Raw genomic sequence first — 12,251 nt, forward strand, 5'->3', positions numbered from 1 at the left:
TGATGGAAATATGTCCTTAATGCTCAAAATAGAAGTCTGCAGTGGAGTATTCCTAATAAGATTAACTCTTTTTCCTGATGTCAAAGTCACCATTTCATGCGCTCTTTAAGGGCCAACCTAAAACCTTTCATTACACAACCTGTGGCACTTAGAACAAAATATGTCCTTGTTGGGTGATCGCATACCTTTGTGTGTGTGTTTGTGTGTGTATGTGTGAGGCAGGCAATGTGACAGCTTGGACAGTTGAGGGGTCGCAGGCTGACCTTGAAATCTGTCTCTTGAGACAAGATAAGAGGGTGTAGGGGAGCCTCAGACAGGAGAAACACATGGTCTGGCTTATCCACCGCTCTGTGATGTCTGTTGTTAAATGACCAGTTCACCAGGATTTTTGTCCTTGGCTACATCAGCCTTTAGCCTGACAGGGTGACAGCTCTGCTTCAAGAAGTTTAATCATCACAGTTATCACAGGCAGGTAGCTGAATACGTCGCCTTTGTGATCGTAGCAGCGTCATTATGCAACAAAGCCTGTCAGTAGGCAACATCTTTTGCTGAAGTTTGTTTGGATTAATATGTACAATGCTGCATGTCTCTGCTAACCACACTGAACTCTTTTTGTGTGTTTGAGTATGACAAGGTGGCTGAAGGCAGAAGCAATGGTGCTGAAAGCTGATAATTATTCCAGCTTCAATTTTGTTTTTTACCGCAGAAACGAGCAAAAATAAGAAGATGTGCCTTTCAGTTTTGAAAAAAAGCTGTATTAAATCCAATTCAAAATGAGGGAAATTACACCCTTTGGGTAGATAGATTTAATAAATGTCGACAGAAACCTCTGAGTGTTTTGAGGTTTTTTTCTCCTCCCATGGGGGTCTTGAATTTACAGAGTAATTAGTTGAGTAGAATACACCCTTTAATTTACCCCCAGCCCATCCTCCTCTCCTCTGCAGCAAAGTTTACATTTGGTAATGAATTAAGAGCCTTGCGCTATTAAAAGGGGGTTTTGCTGACATCTCTATAAGCTTAAGATAAGCTGGGCCTAAATCAAGAAAAATGCAGACCAAGCACATTGCAGTCCAAGGAAATCTTAGCGAGAAGAGCTCTCAGCAGCAGATAACAGTAGGTATATTTGCCTTTGCATTACCCATAAAACACTCAGGTTTGTATTAATCTGAAGATGGAGTCCTATAAAATCAGAAGCATTATGTTGCTGCTTCACATAATGTAAAGGATTTCAAATGCTGTTTGGTTGTAAAATGATATTTTCAAACTCATTTATGTCAAACTGGTTTAAGCAGATTATTTGCATTATATTTAATTGATACTAAAAGAGCAGTTTAAATCAAAATCCACCACAGCAAGCATTTCCAGTACAGTTTATGTTGGTGGTCCAATCTGAAGCCATGACATGCACTCATTATCTCATGGAGAGTCTGTTTTTGTCACTTTCTTTCTTGGTACACAAATACTGTATATACTTATATGGAGATGGAAGCTCTCAACTGCAACTGAGGATAAATTAGATTTTGCCACCTTGTAGAAAGTTTGCAATGTTTTTTGACTCTCCAGTCTTGGTCTCTGGTGGTATCCTTTATTTCGCACAGACCACATGTACTGTATATATTAAATTGACAGTGCTGTACTGCACTGCGCCTCCACTCTGGACTTAAGGCCCCAGAGCTACAGACGTTTTGCTTAGTACCATGGTACGAGGCACAGAGAGATCATTCACACCTCATCACATCCGCCCCCGCACCACAGGCACTGTAGCTTATTCTCCTACATCGTTTACTGTGAAGTTTTTTGGTTTTTATTGAGCTCATGTCTTGTGCAGACCCTGGTCCTCAGTCAGAGGCCCGCCTGTATATTGATAGTGCAGTGTGTAGAATTTAGTGAAATTTAGTGGAACGGGCTCGGCAGAAATATAATATAATATCCATAAGTATGTTTTCATTAGTATATAATCACCTGAGAGTAAGAATCATGTTTTCGTTACAGAATGAGCCCTTCATATCTACATAGGGAGCAGGATTTCTTCCAAGGAGCCCACAATGTTGTACCACTGCAGTAGCACAGAACAGACAAGCCAAACACTGACTCTAGAGTTTTCCGTGAGCTTTGCGAACACTGTAGGTTTTCCCATACGTTTGGAAGGTGAAGGGGAGGTAAGGGGCATTCATTTGGTTGCATTCTGCAACCTCGCCACTAGATGCCACTAAATCCTACACACTGGTCCTTTAAGGTTGACAAGACATTGCAGAAAGAGAGGGTGCTTCCCAAGTCCCTTATTTGATATTTCCTTGGTCTTCATTTGAACCAGAAGTTGCTCTGGTCAGCCATTTTGAAGCCTATCTCATATCTCTTAATTCTGCTCTGAGGAGCAAGGAGAGATCTCTGAGGAGCTATGAGCAAGGAAACACAAGAGCAGCCTTCATGGAAGTCTTTAACTGGACGTTACACCCCCTTATTTATTGATCGACTTTGTGCCTGATCGTACTGATCTGATACACTATCACAACACACAACATCACTGCAGTTTGACACCTAAATGGAGACAGATTACAGATTAAACTCAAGTTTATCACTTCCAGAATTAATATTTTATTCATTTTCTGATTCAGCATCTAGTTAAAGATATGTGTTCATTGTCCATCAGATCAACAAAATAACCACAAATAACTTAATTCATTTATTAGACAGATTTTTTCTGTTATTTCCCCCATTAACGTTTATTATGGATACAATTAAAGTAAGGAAGAGTCTGTCTGTCTGTCTGTCATCAAGAAACACATATTAAACACATTTAAAATGTGTGTGAAAGTTTGTCAGAAAATGACTTAAAAAATCTACAGGAAGATGACATGTGACTGAATTGATGCAATGACAACTGATGTCATCATTTGAGGCTGAAAATTCCTGAGCATTGTATTTGTTATGTTACATAATTTCAGTTTTTCCAGTGTTAAATAACAAATTCACAATGAGAATATCAATAAATAAAGACTCAAATAATTAATAAATTATATAAATCAATTCTTCCAGTAGAAATTGTTCCTCTGCTGCTGAACAGGACACAGTATACAGTATAAATACAAAATGCAGGTTTTTATTGATGTGCCGGTGTTTGTTGAGCAGGTAACACGCTCCAGAGAGAATACATTGCTGCTGGCAGTGATGACTGTGCACCTTCATTAGTATTAGCACAGTGTGTCTACACGTGTGCAGACACAAACTCCATCAAGAGTCGCTACAGCTGTCAAAGCAAACTGACAGCTGATCCAGCTGTGATCAGCTGCCACTGTCATCAGAAACAGATGTCGCTTCATGTGAAATGTGCTTCACGTGCTTCAGAGGAAAGGGTGTCTCATTTCTCAAATACATATTTTCTTGTTTCCTCTCCTCTCAAATGGTTTCCTTGCATTTTTCCATGCATCCACGGTGAGAGGGTGTAAGACACAAGGAAAAAATGCAAGTGAGGGAACCGTGGGTGCAGTTTAAGAGACTTGGGATGTACCCAAAGACTGAGGCAGGCAACACAGAGACAGACACGACCGAGAAAGACAAGGCAGGAAACCACAAAGGGCCAGACAAATCTGCAAGGCGTCCTCCACTGAACCCACAAACCAGAAGATCAGCCGTCACAGGAGCCTGAAGCGCAGCAGCCTGAAGCGCAGCAGCCTGTGTCCATTTGGCGTGAATACTCCAGATTGGGCCAGCAGTGTATTATTACCGCCCTGGAAAACTGTAAGTATCAGTCACCATTGTTTTGTGGTGAACGATGGAAGGGCTGGCTGTAGCATCGGGCAAGGGATGGTAAGTCTGAGCTGGTGTATCTGCAGGATGCAATTGCTGTCCGTTTCCCCAGGACAAGTGGAGCACCAGATTGAGGGCCATGGCAGTTGCAAGACTCGGGGAGCCAAGAACGGGGTAAATGGACCCCTATGGACATTGCAGCTGCTGGCATTCGTGCTGGACTGGTGGAGAGACACTAACATTAAGGGACTTGTAGGGGTCTTTAAAATTCTTTATCTAAGGCACATTGTAGGAACCTTAGACATCAAAGTTGCCTTTTCCTTCTCATTGTTTTATGGTAACACTGCCAGGGTTTCAGTAGCTTTGAAGATTGTGTTTTTATGTATGTAGCTCCTTGGATGCGGTTCCCACCACTTCCACCATCTTTATATATTCTCCACACAGCAGACTGCTTTGGAAACATGTTCATCAAAACATATCAGCTCAGGATGAATGTGAATTAACTCCACTGTAGGGGTCAATAATAGTGTTAATTATGTTGGAAAAAAGCAGTAATAAAAGTGCTATCTTCAGACTTGATCTACATTCTAACAAAAACAACTGGTGGTAAGGAGTTGTGGCCATTTCTTTAGAGGTCACAAGGTTTGATTCACACAACAATCAATCCTTGTTTAAGTGTCCTTGAGCAAAAAAACGTAACATCAATTAGTGTGTGGTTAAGTTAGTGTGTTTCAGAGAAATCTCTCTCTAATAGTTGTATAATGTGTAGGGTGATATGTGTAATCTACTCTACATAAACACAGCTGTAGTGTGTTTTCCAAGCAGTCGTCTACATGCGTCCACTTGGTTCTGAGGAACTGAGACGTATGAGTCGGACCATATCCAAATTCTACATAGTCTATTCGGGTTTGGTATGGTCTTGCTATGGGTCTCAGGTCTGTATCTCAATATGTCAAATACCTGGATGAATCCAAAGGACCTCAGTGTATGTGGTATTCACTCCTATCACGCAACTGTGTGTTTTGAGGAGATAGGGAGAATGAAAACTGTAAAATCAAGAGAAAAATGGAAGTGTTCTTTGTCGACTTGAGGAACAAGTTAAAGGAAAAAAGTACAAAGAGGTAATACTGCTTTTGCCACAAGAAATCAATGTTATTTTCCCTTTTGTACCAACCAGACATGGTACAAGACGTCTGCCAGCGGACATCAATGAAACTGAAACTGGAATGCCACTACCAATTCATCTTAAGGAATAGAAAGCAAAATGGCTGACCTTAGGGGGGATGTCTTCCTGTAGCTGTGTCACAACCATTTGCAATGTTTGTTTGTTTTTAATTTGTTGCAGTACTGAATACCTTCTAAATTCTCTTTTTGTACCTTGTTCCATCAAGGATCCTGAAAATTTGGTATTACTGGTGAGTAATAAAATTTTATATACTGTTGAGTATGTACATACTCAAAGCCTCAGTATGTAGCAAGGAATTTATAGCATATGTCTTTAGGTCCTCACTTCTAAAACAACCAATGTGACTGTTTAAAATGTATGCTTTTGGATCTGCTTTGTCTTTTTGAAATTATATTCTTTAACCTTTTCATCAAATCAAATGGACATCAGACTGTGGTTAAATATCTTTGACCAACTTCTTTATTGGAACAACAGGAGTCTGGCTGGTTGTGCGGTAAACAGATTCATCAGTTGCTCAGTAGCTTAGAAGAGTGTATGTTGTTGTATGAAACTGCACTTACTGTTACAATGGTAACCACAGGTGTTGCCAAATCAGTGAATGAAATAATTTTGCACTGGCACATATCGACCAGTCTCTAATTTAGCCGTTAAGGGGTTTGTACAGCTGGACTTGCTTTATCCTTGACAAACCTTTCACTTAGATTGAATTGTTCAAAATTTAGCCAATTTGAGAGCTGTACTGTTTGCAGTCTGTTTTCAGTCACCACAACCATTGTGCCAACTGTACCAATGCCAGTTGATAGTGAGCTAAGAACGTATGTGCCAACTGTGTTCGGAGAGTTCCTGTCTGTTTGTAAGACATTTAAGACTTGGAAAGATCCCAAAACTTTCAAGAAACTAAAGTTCTTTGTATGTTCCTTCAGTTTCGTCCTTTTTACTCTCGTCCGTGTATGTTTACGAAGTGGAGTCTTTGGCATATTTCAAGTGCCTTAAACACATGCCTATTTAGGCTCCCTTTCATTGCTTTTCTTTCCATTAGCAAACAGCTGTTTCCCACTTCCTGTCTAGCACCAAATGACGGACAAAGTTAGCGACTAGCTGTCTAAGCTAGTGGAGCATTTAACAGCTAAAGAAACAGGTATTACCTCAGGAGTTGGTGGGGACCAAAACAGAGCTAAAAGGTGAGTGAATATTGCATTATTCATTATTACTTTGTCACTCATATGTGGATGTTCAAATAGGCAACAATTACATGTTATATCTACTTAAAGGGTGAAAATATGTTGATGTTGTGTGTCTGGCTTATTTCTGCTGTCCCCAAGCAGCCCAAAAAAACCCCAAGCAAATAAAAAAGCAGTTATTGCAGGTTTAATGGTTTAAACAAACTCTAATGCTGTTGTTTCTTTGATGAGGACATCCTCCTACATCCTATATTTTTACTGTACAAGGTTTACTTAAACTATACAATGTGTAATGCAATTTAATCAATATTTCTAAAGGACACAGCAACTGAATGTCCCCAAGTAACATTTGAGGCATATTTAATTTATTTACTATATTACCAGGCAGCAGGTAGGCTTTACTGTCCTTCAAGTCGCTGAATACCATCTGCTTCCAGCAGAACTGACCCACCTGTGGAGGGTCAAGTGATAAAAAGATTTCCAGAGCTCAACAGAGGATCACATCATCCTTAGACAGTTCTGATAAGGTTTCATGCTCAAGTGCAGCTCTTTAATGGCAGCGATGCAACACAGCATGGATCTCAGTTTACTCACCAGGTGAAAACCGAAACAGTTTTCCTCTAATTTCAGATGTTTTATGTGAGAGCAGATGAATGCAAATCACATGATATGTTCATCACCATTTGCAAGAGCGCTGTTATTTTGGTTATGAAGATGTATAATATAGTAATTCTAAAATGATTATTTACTTTTAACAGTTTTATGAGGGATTTTTCAGTTCAATGTGCAAAATTGTATTATATTAACTGTGACCGAGTACTGCATATATAAACTGATAGTCCACAGATGAATATCCAACACACTGCCAACATCAGTGCAAAATATAGACAGTATAAGCCTATTTCCCTCCCTCGTTGCAGGAAATAACTCATTATAAACATGTGTGAATCATGGGGTGTTAAAGAAGCAGTTAACCGTAAAAGGTTTTGCAGCTCATTTTAAAGTCAGTTTCAAAAGAAATGTAGATTATGAAAACAGCTTGATATTGGCTCGACTATTGTATTTTTGATGTCTTCATAACTATGCACGTCAACATCTGCGCTTCAATAAAGGAGGGAGATTTTAAAACATAATTACAATAATTACACTCTGTCCAAAGTTTTGATTGGTACTATGTGTATATACCATACAAAACTGAAAGAGAGAGAGAAAGATGGAAGTAATTTAACCAGTCTTTATAATCCAATCAAGCACCTGTGAACAAGTACCTGAAACTACACCTGGACGCTGTGCAGTAGAACTGGCCTAAATTTGCGTGAAAGTCTTGTAAGTGTAGGGCATATACAGTAACTGTCACTTCAACATTCAATTTCATCAACCTTATATTGAAATATAGTCATTATAGTAATTACAAAAAAATCATATCATCCATGTCTTAGATTCATTCACTTCAAATAAACCAGACATTATTTGTGCTGAAAATAACTCACTGTTCTCTTTCATAATATTTCGTTCGATGTCTCACTATGGGATGCACGCCTCGCTGCAGCCCTCAGAAGCATTTATCTCATTACGCCAATCCTGATTGGCTGGTGAACGTGTCCGTCCGCCACAGGTAGTCCCACCTACCTTAAATAGCTCATGCGGACGGCACCACCCTCATTCAAACACCTCTTCTCACTCGGAGCATATCTCGCGTCCAGAGCTAGCTAGCTTAACTGTCCATAGACGGATCTTATTTAGCTTCTGTCGCTGGGCGCTACTAGCTTAGGACATTTTTTCTGCTTCGTCGGTCACACCAGATCGAACTCAGTGCTTTCCTGCCCTCCACGGCTTGGTCAGCACTGCTCTCGACGCCCCACCACGGCTACTCGAGCACCGGGCATTAGCACACCAGCTAATTCTCGGCTTCTTCACGGTTAGCACACCAGCTAACTGCCTCGGCTCCCTGCCTGCACACCAGCTCGCACGGAATGGAGGCTAAAACCCCTCACACCAGAGGGCACGGAGACTCCGGAGCCAGACTCTGTCACTGCGGGAATAAGATATCGAGCATGGATCCACACCAGGTCTGCTCGTGCTGTCTTGGGCTGGAACACGCCCGGGCGGCTATCGAGGTCCCCGGCTCGTGTCAACACTGTGCGGTGTTCACCATCAAGAGTCTCCGCAGACGACTAGCCCGCCAGGCTAGCCTGTCTGGACATGACCCCTATCTCTCTTCCGACGGCGCCGCCGTCGAGGGCGGAGAGGAGGTGGGGGTCGCTGCGGTGGCGACACCGGAGGCTAGCGCCAGCTGGGGCTCCCAGCTCGAGCTAGCCGCGGTTCCCCCGCTGGAGGAAGACGTCCTGGATTTGGACTATGGGGAAGATGATGATGGCGCCTTGGATCTCCTCATATCAGAGGATGAAGAAGAGGATGACATCTTCATCACACCGGCTCGGGCTGCAAAGCCCGCGGCTTCCGTCGACTCTCGGGATGGAGACGAGAGTAGCACACCAGCTTCTCCCTCCCCCAGCTCGGACATGCTCGACGTGTGCAAACGCGCAGCTGCCCGGCTGGGCATCCCCTGGCCCGCTGTCGTAGCTGAGACCACCAGATCACGCTACGAGGGGAAGAAATTGCCCTTGGCCAAGAGCGCGACGAAGCAACTTCTCCCCGTCTTCCCGGAGCTGCTGGAGGAGGTGGCGCGCTCATGGAGAGACCGCCCCTACAGCAGCCGGAGCCCGGTTCCCGGGGCCTCGTCCCTCGACTGTGAGGCGATGGAGAGCCTGGGTCTGCTCCGCATGCCTCCGATGGAGCCACTTGTTGCAGCTCACCTTCACCCCCAGCTGTCAGCGGTGTCCTCCCGGAGCCCCAGCCTGCCGTCCAAGTCCGACCGTTTTCAGTCAGCCCTGACTGAGAAAGCGTACAAGGCGGTGGCGCTCTCGGCCAGAGCGCTCAATGTCCTCTCGCTGCTCACGGCTTACCAGGCTGAGTTGTGCGAGGATGTTGTGCAAACTCAGGACTCAGCTGCGTGGGAGGAGATACCGGTCATCACCGACCTGTGTCTCCGTGTCCAACGCTGCGCGGTCCAGGCCACGGGTAGAGCGATGGGGACCATGGTTCTGCAGGAGCGAGCGCGGTGGCTCAACCTCGCCAGCCTGTCAGACAGAGAGAAGGACGACGTCCTGGACATGCCCATTGTCCCGGAGGGGATTTTTGGTTCCGCCCTAGCATCGATGCAACAACGGTGTGAAGCCAAAAAGAAGGAAGACGAAGCTCTCAAGCTCTGCCTCCCTCGCAAGCCCCCAGCTCCCTCTCCACCTGCGCAGCGTAAATCATTCGCGCAGGCTGCTTCCCGGGTTTCGCAGTTCAAAATACCGAAACATCCGAAGCCTCAGCCCGCCCCGCCGCCCGTGCCCGGTCGGCCCGGCTGGTTCAAGAAGCCCTCGGCCCCAGCTACAGCTCCGCCGGCACAGCCCGCGCAAGCTACCAGCCACCAGGCCAGGAAGAAAAAGAGAGCGGCCTGACCGCCCCTCTCGTCACCAGTGATGCAGCTGGAAGTTCACTGTTCTCCAGCTCCACCTGTTTGGCTTCCGAGCGTGCACTCCGGGGCCCCCCACGCCCCCATCTCCCAGCTGCCACGGACCGTGCCAGAGCAGACCGGGAGAGACGGACATCTGACGGCAGAGGGTTCAGCGGTTGCCCCTCTCCCATGTCCACAAGCACGCACACACACACAAGTTTTCATAAAGAAAATAAAATGTGTCCCGCTGTCGCATCCGGGCCGAGTGCCGAGGGCGCAGCTAATAAAAGCCAAAACTATAAAAATAAACAGCGCGGTGGCGGCACCTGCTGTCCCACCCCCGGGGAAAGCTGCGGCTTTTCCCGGGGTGAGGGCAGTGAGGTCCCCGTCACTGCGTTGTCCTCCCGGGCCAAAGTGCACAGCACCGCCCAGAGGCCATGTCAGTTTTCCACCACGAGAGGGCGCCACCGCACCGCGGTTGGGACCTCTCATGGTGGAAGAGCTGCAGCGCGTCTCACCTCTCTGCCGCAGGTGGCAGAGGTGGGCTGCGCTCGCAGCTTCGCCCTGGGTGTTGAAGACGATTTTGAGGGGTTACAGGCTGCAGTTTGCCGCTGTTCCCCCTCGATTCGCCGGCATAATACACCCCCAGGCTCAGGGAGAGTCAGCTCGTGTTTTGCAAGAGGAAATCCTCTCACTGTTAAACAAAGGAGCAATCTGTGTCGTTCCTCCCGCACAGTGTCAGAGCGGTTTTTACTCCAGGTACTTTCTGGTCCCAAAACGGGGGGGGAGTGGTATTCGCCCTATCCTGGATCTACGTGCTCTGAACAAATTTCTCAGGAAATACAAGTTCAGGATGCTCACACACGCATCCCTGCTGCGCCTGGTGCGACAGAACGATTGGTTCACTTCTGTCGATCTGAAAGACGCGTATTTCCACATTCCAATATATCCTCCCCACAGAAAGTATCTGAGGTTCGCTTTCCAGGGGACGTGCTACGAGTACCGCGTGCTCCCATTCGGTCTGTCTTTAAGCCCGAGGGTGTTCGTCCGGTGCACGGAAGCGGCGATAGCCCCACTGAGACAGCAGGGCATTCGCTTGGCCACATATCTGGACGATTGGCTGCTTTTGGCACAATCGAGGCAGGAGGCCATGGCGCATACGCGTATTCTCACACGGCACCTATTAGACCTGGGTTTTGTGATAAACGCGGAAAAGAGCATGCTGTGCCCGACACAGGACATAATCTTTCTGGGATTATCCCTGGACTCGGTGATTTTCACGGCGCGCCTCTCGGCGGAGCGAGTGAGAGCTTTCAGAGCATGTCTCGCGCTTTTCCATCCAGGCAAATCTGTTCAATTCAGATTGTGTCTTCGATTACTCGGACTGATGGCGTCAGCCATTCTCGTGGTTCGTCTCGGTCGCCTCCACATGCGGGAATTCCAGTTCTGGGTGGCCTCATGCGGGCTGGATCCCGTGCGTCATGGCGCACGGAGAGTGTTGGTTACGCCGGGGTGCGTCAGGGCACTGCGCCACTGGCGAGCCCCGTCGTTTCTGACCCGCGGGGTGCCCATGGGCTCTGTCCTGTCCAGGAAGGTGGTCACTACGGACGCCAGCCTGACAGGGTGGGGCGGAATTCACGAGGGCCGGTCAGTGAGGGGCCGCTGGAGTGTGGACCTCCAGCGGTCTCACATAAATTTTCTGGAACTTTCAGCGGTGTTCCTCTCCCTGAAACACTTCCTTCCGTGTCTCATGGGCCATCATGTCCTGGTGAGGACGGACAATACGACGACGGTAGCGTACATCAACCGCCAAGGGGGGTTGCGCTCTCGTCAGTTGCACATGCTGGCACGCAGACTGATCCTGTGGAGCTGCGGTCGTCTCCTCTCCCTGAGGGCGACGCACGTCCCGGGAGCTCTGAACACGGGCGCGGACCTGTTGTCCAGGGGCGCGCCGGTATACGGGGAGTGGACTCTGCACCCAGAGATTGTGGAACAGATATGGGCCCGTTATGGTCGGGCCGCGGTGGATCTGTTCGCGTCAAGAGGAAACGCGCAGTGCGCGCTGTTTTACTCTCTGCGCAACCTGGATGCTCCCCTCGGCATAGACGCACTAGCGCACGTCTGGCCGCACGAGCTTCTTTACGCGTTCCCTCCCCTGGCCCTGATACCCCCCACTCTGTCCAGAGTGAGGGACCACGGCCACGCGCTGATTCTGATAGCTCCGCATTGGCCTGCAATGCATTGGCTGGCGGAGATATATCGGTTGCTGTGCGCGCAACCTTGGCAGCTCCCGCTGCGCAGGGACCTGTTATCACAGGGGGGGGGGACGGTTTTCCACCCGCACCCAGAACGCCTGGCGCTGTGGGTTTGGCCCCTGAGTGGTTCAATTTGTCAGCTGTGGGACTCCCACAGCGTGTGATTTCCACTATACAAAGTGCTCGAGCCTCTTCCACTAGGTCTCTGTATGACTGTAAGTGGAGAGTGTTTGAGGACTGGTGTCACAGAAATGGCCACGTTCCTTTTCAGTGTCCAGTAGGTGTGATATTGTCATTCTTACAGGACCTGATTGACAAACGAAAAGCCTTCTCCACAGTTAAAGTGTACTTGGCAGCTATAGCCGCCTGTCACGTGG

General features: G+C 47.0%; 1 protein-coding gene across 1 annotated transcript; it reads left to right on the top strand.

Moving 5' to 3' along the window:
• The first annotated feature begins 9,644 nt into the window (after positions 1–9,644).
• On the top strand, positions 9,645–12,051 carry LOC133994935 (uncharacterized). Its single transcript, XM_062434180.1, has 2 exons — positions 9,645–9,786; positions 9,886–12,051. Exons 1-2 carry the CDS (start codon positions 9,645–9,647, stop codon positions 12,036–12,038), a joined length of 2,295 nt encoding a protein of 764 aa, XP_062290164.1. The 3' UTR covers positions 12,039–12,051.
• Positions 12,052–12,251: the final 200 nt, after the last annotated feature.

Source organism: Scomber scombrus, chromosome 15 (assembly GCF_963691925.1).
Source record: "Scomber scombrus chromosome 15, fScoSco1.1, whole genome shotgun sequence".
Classification (NCBI taxonomy): domain Eukaryota; kingdom Metazoa; phylum Chordata; class Actinopteri; order Scombriformes; family Scombridae; genus Scomber; species Scomber scombrus.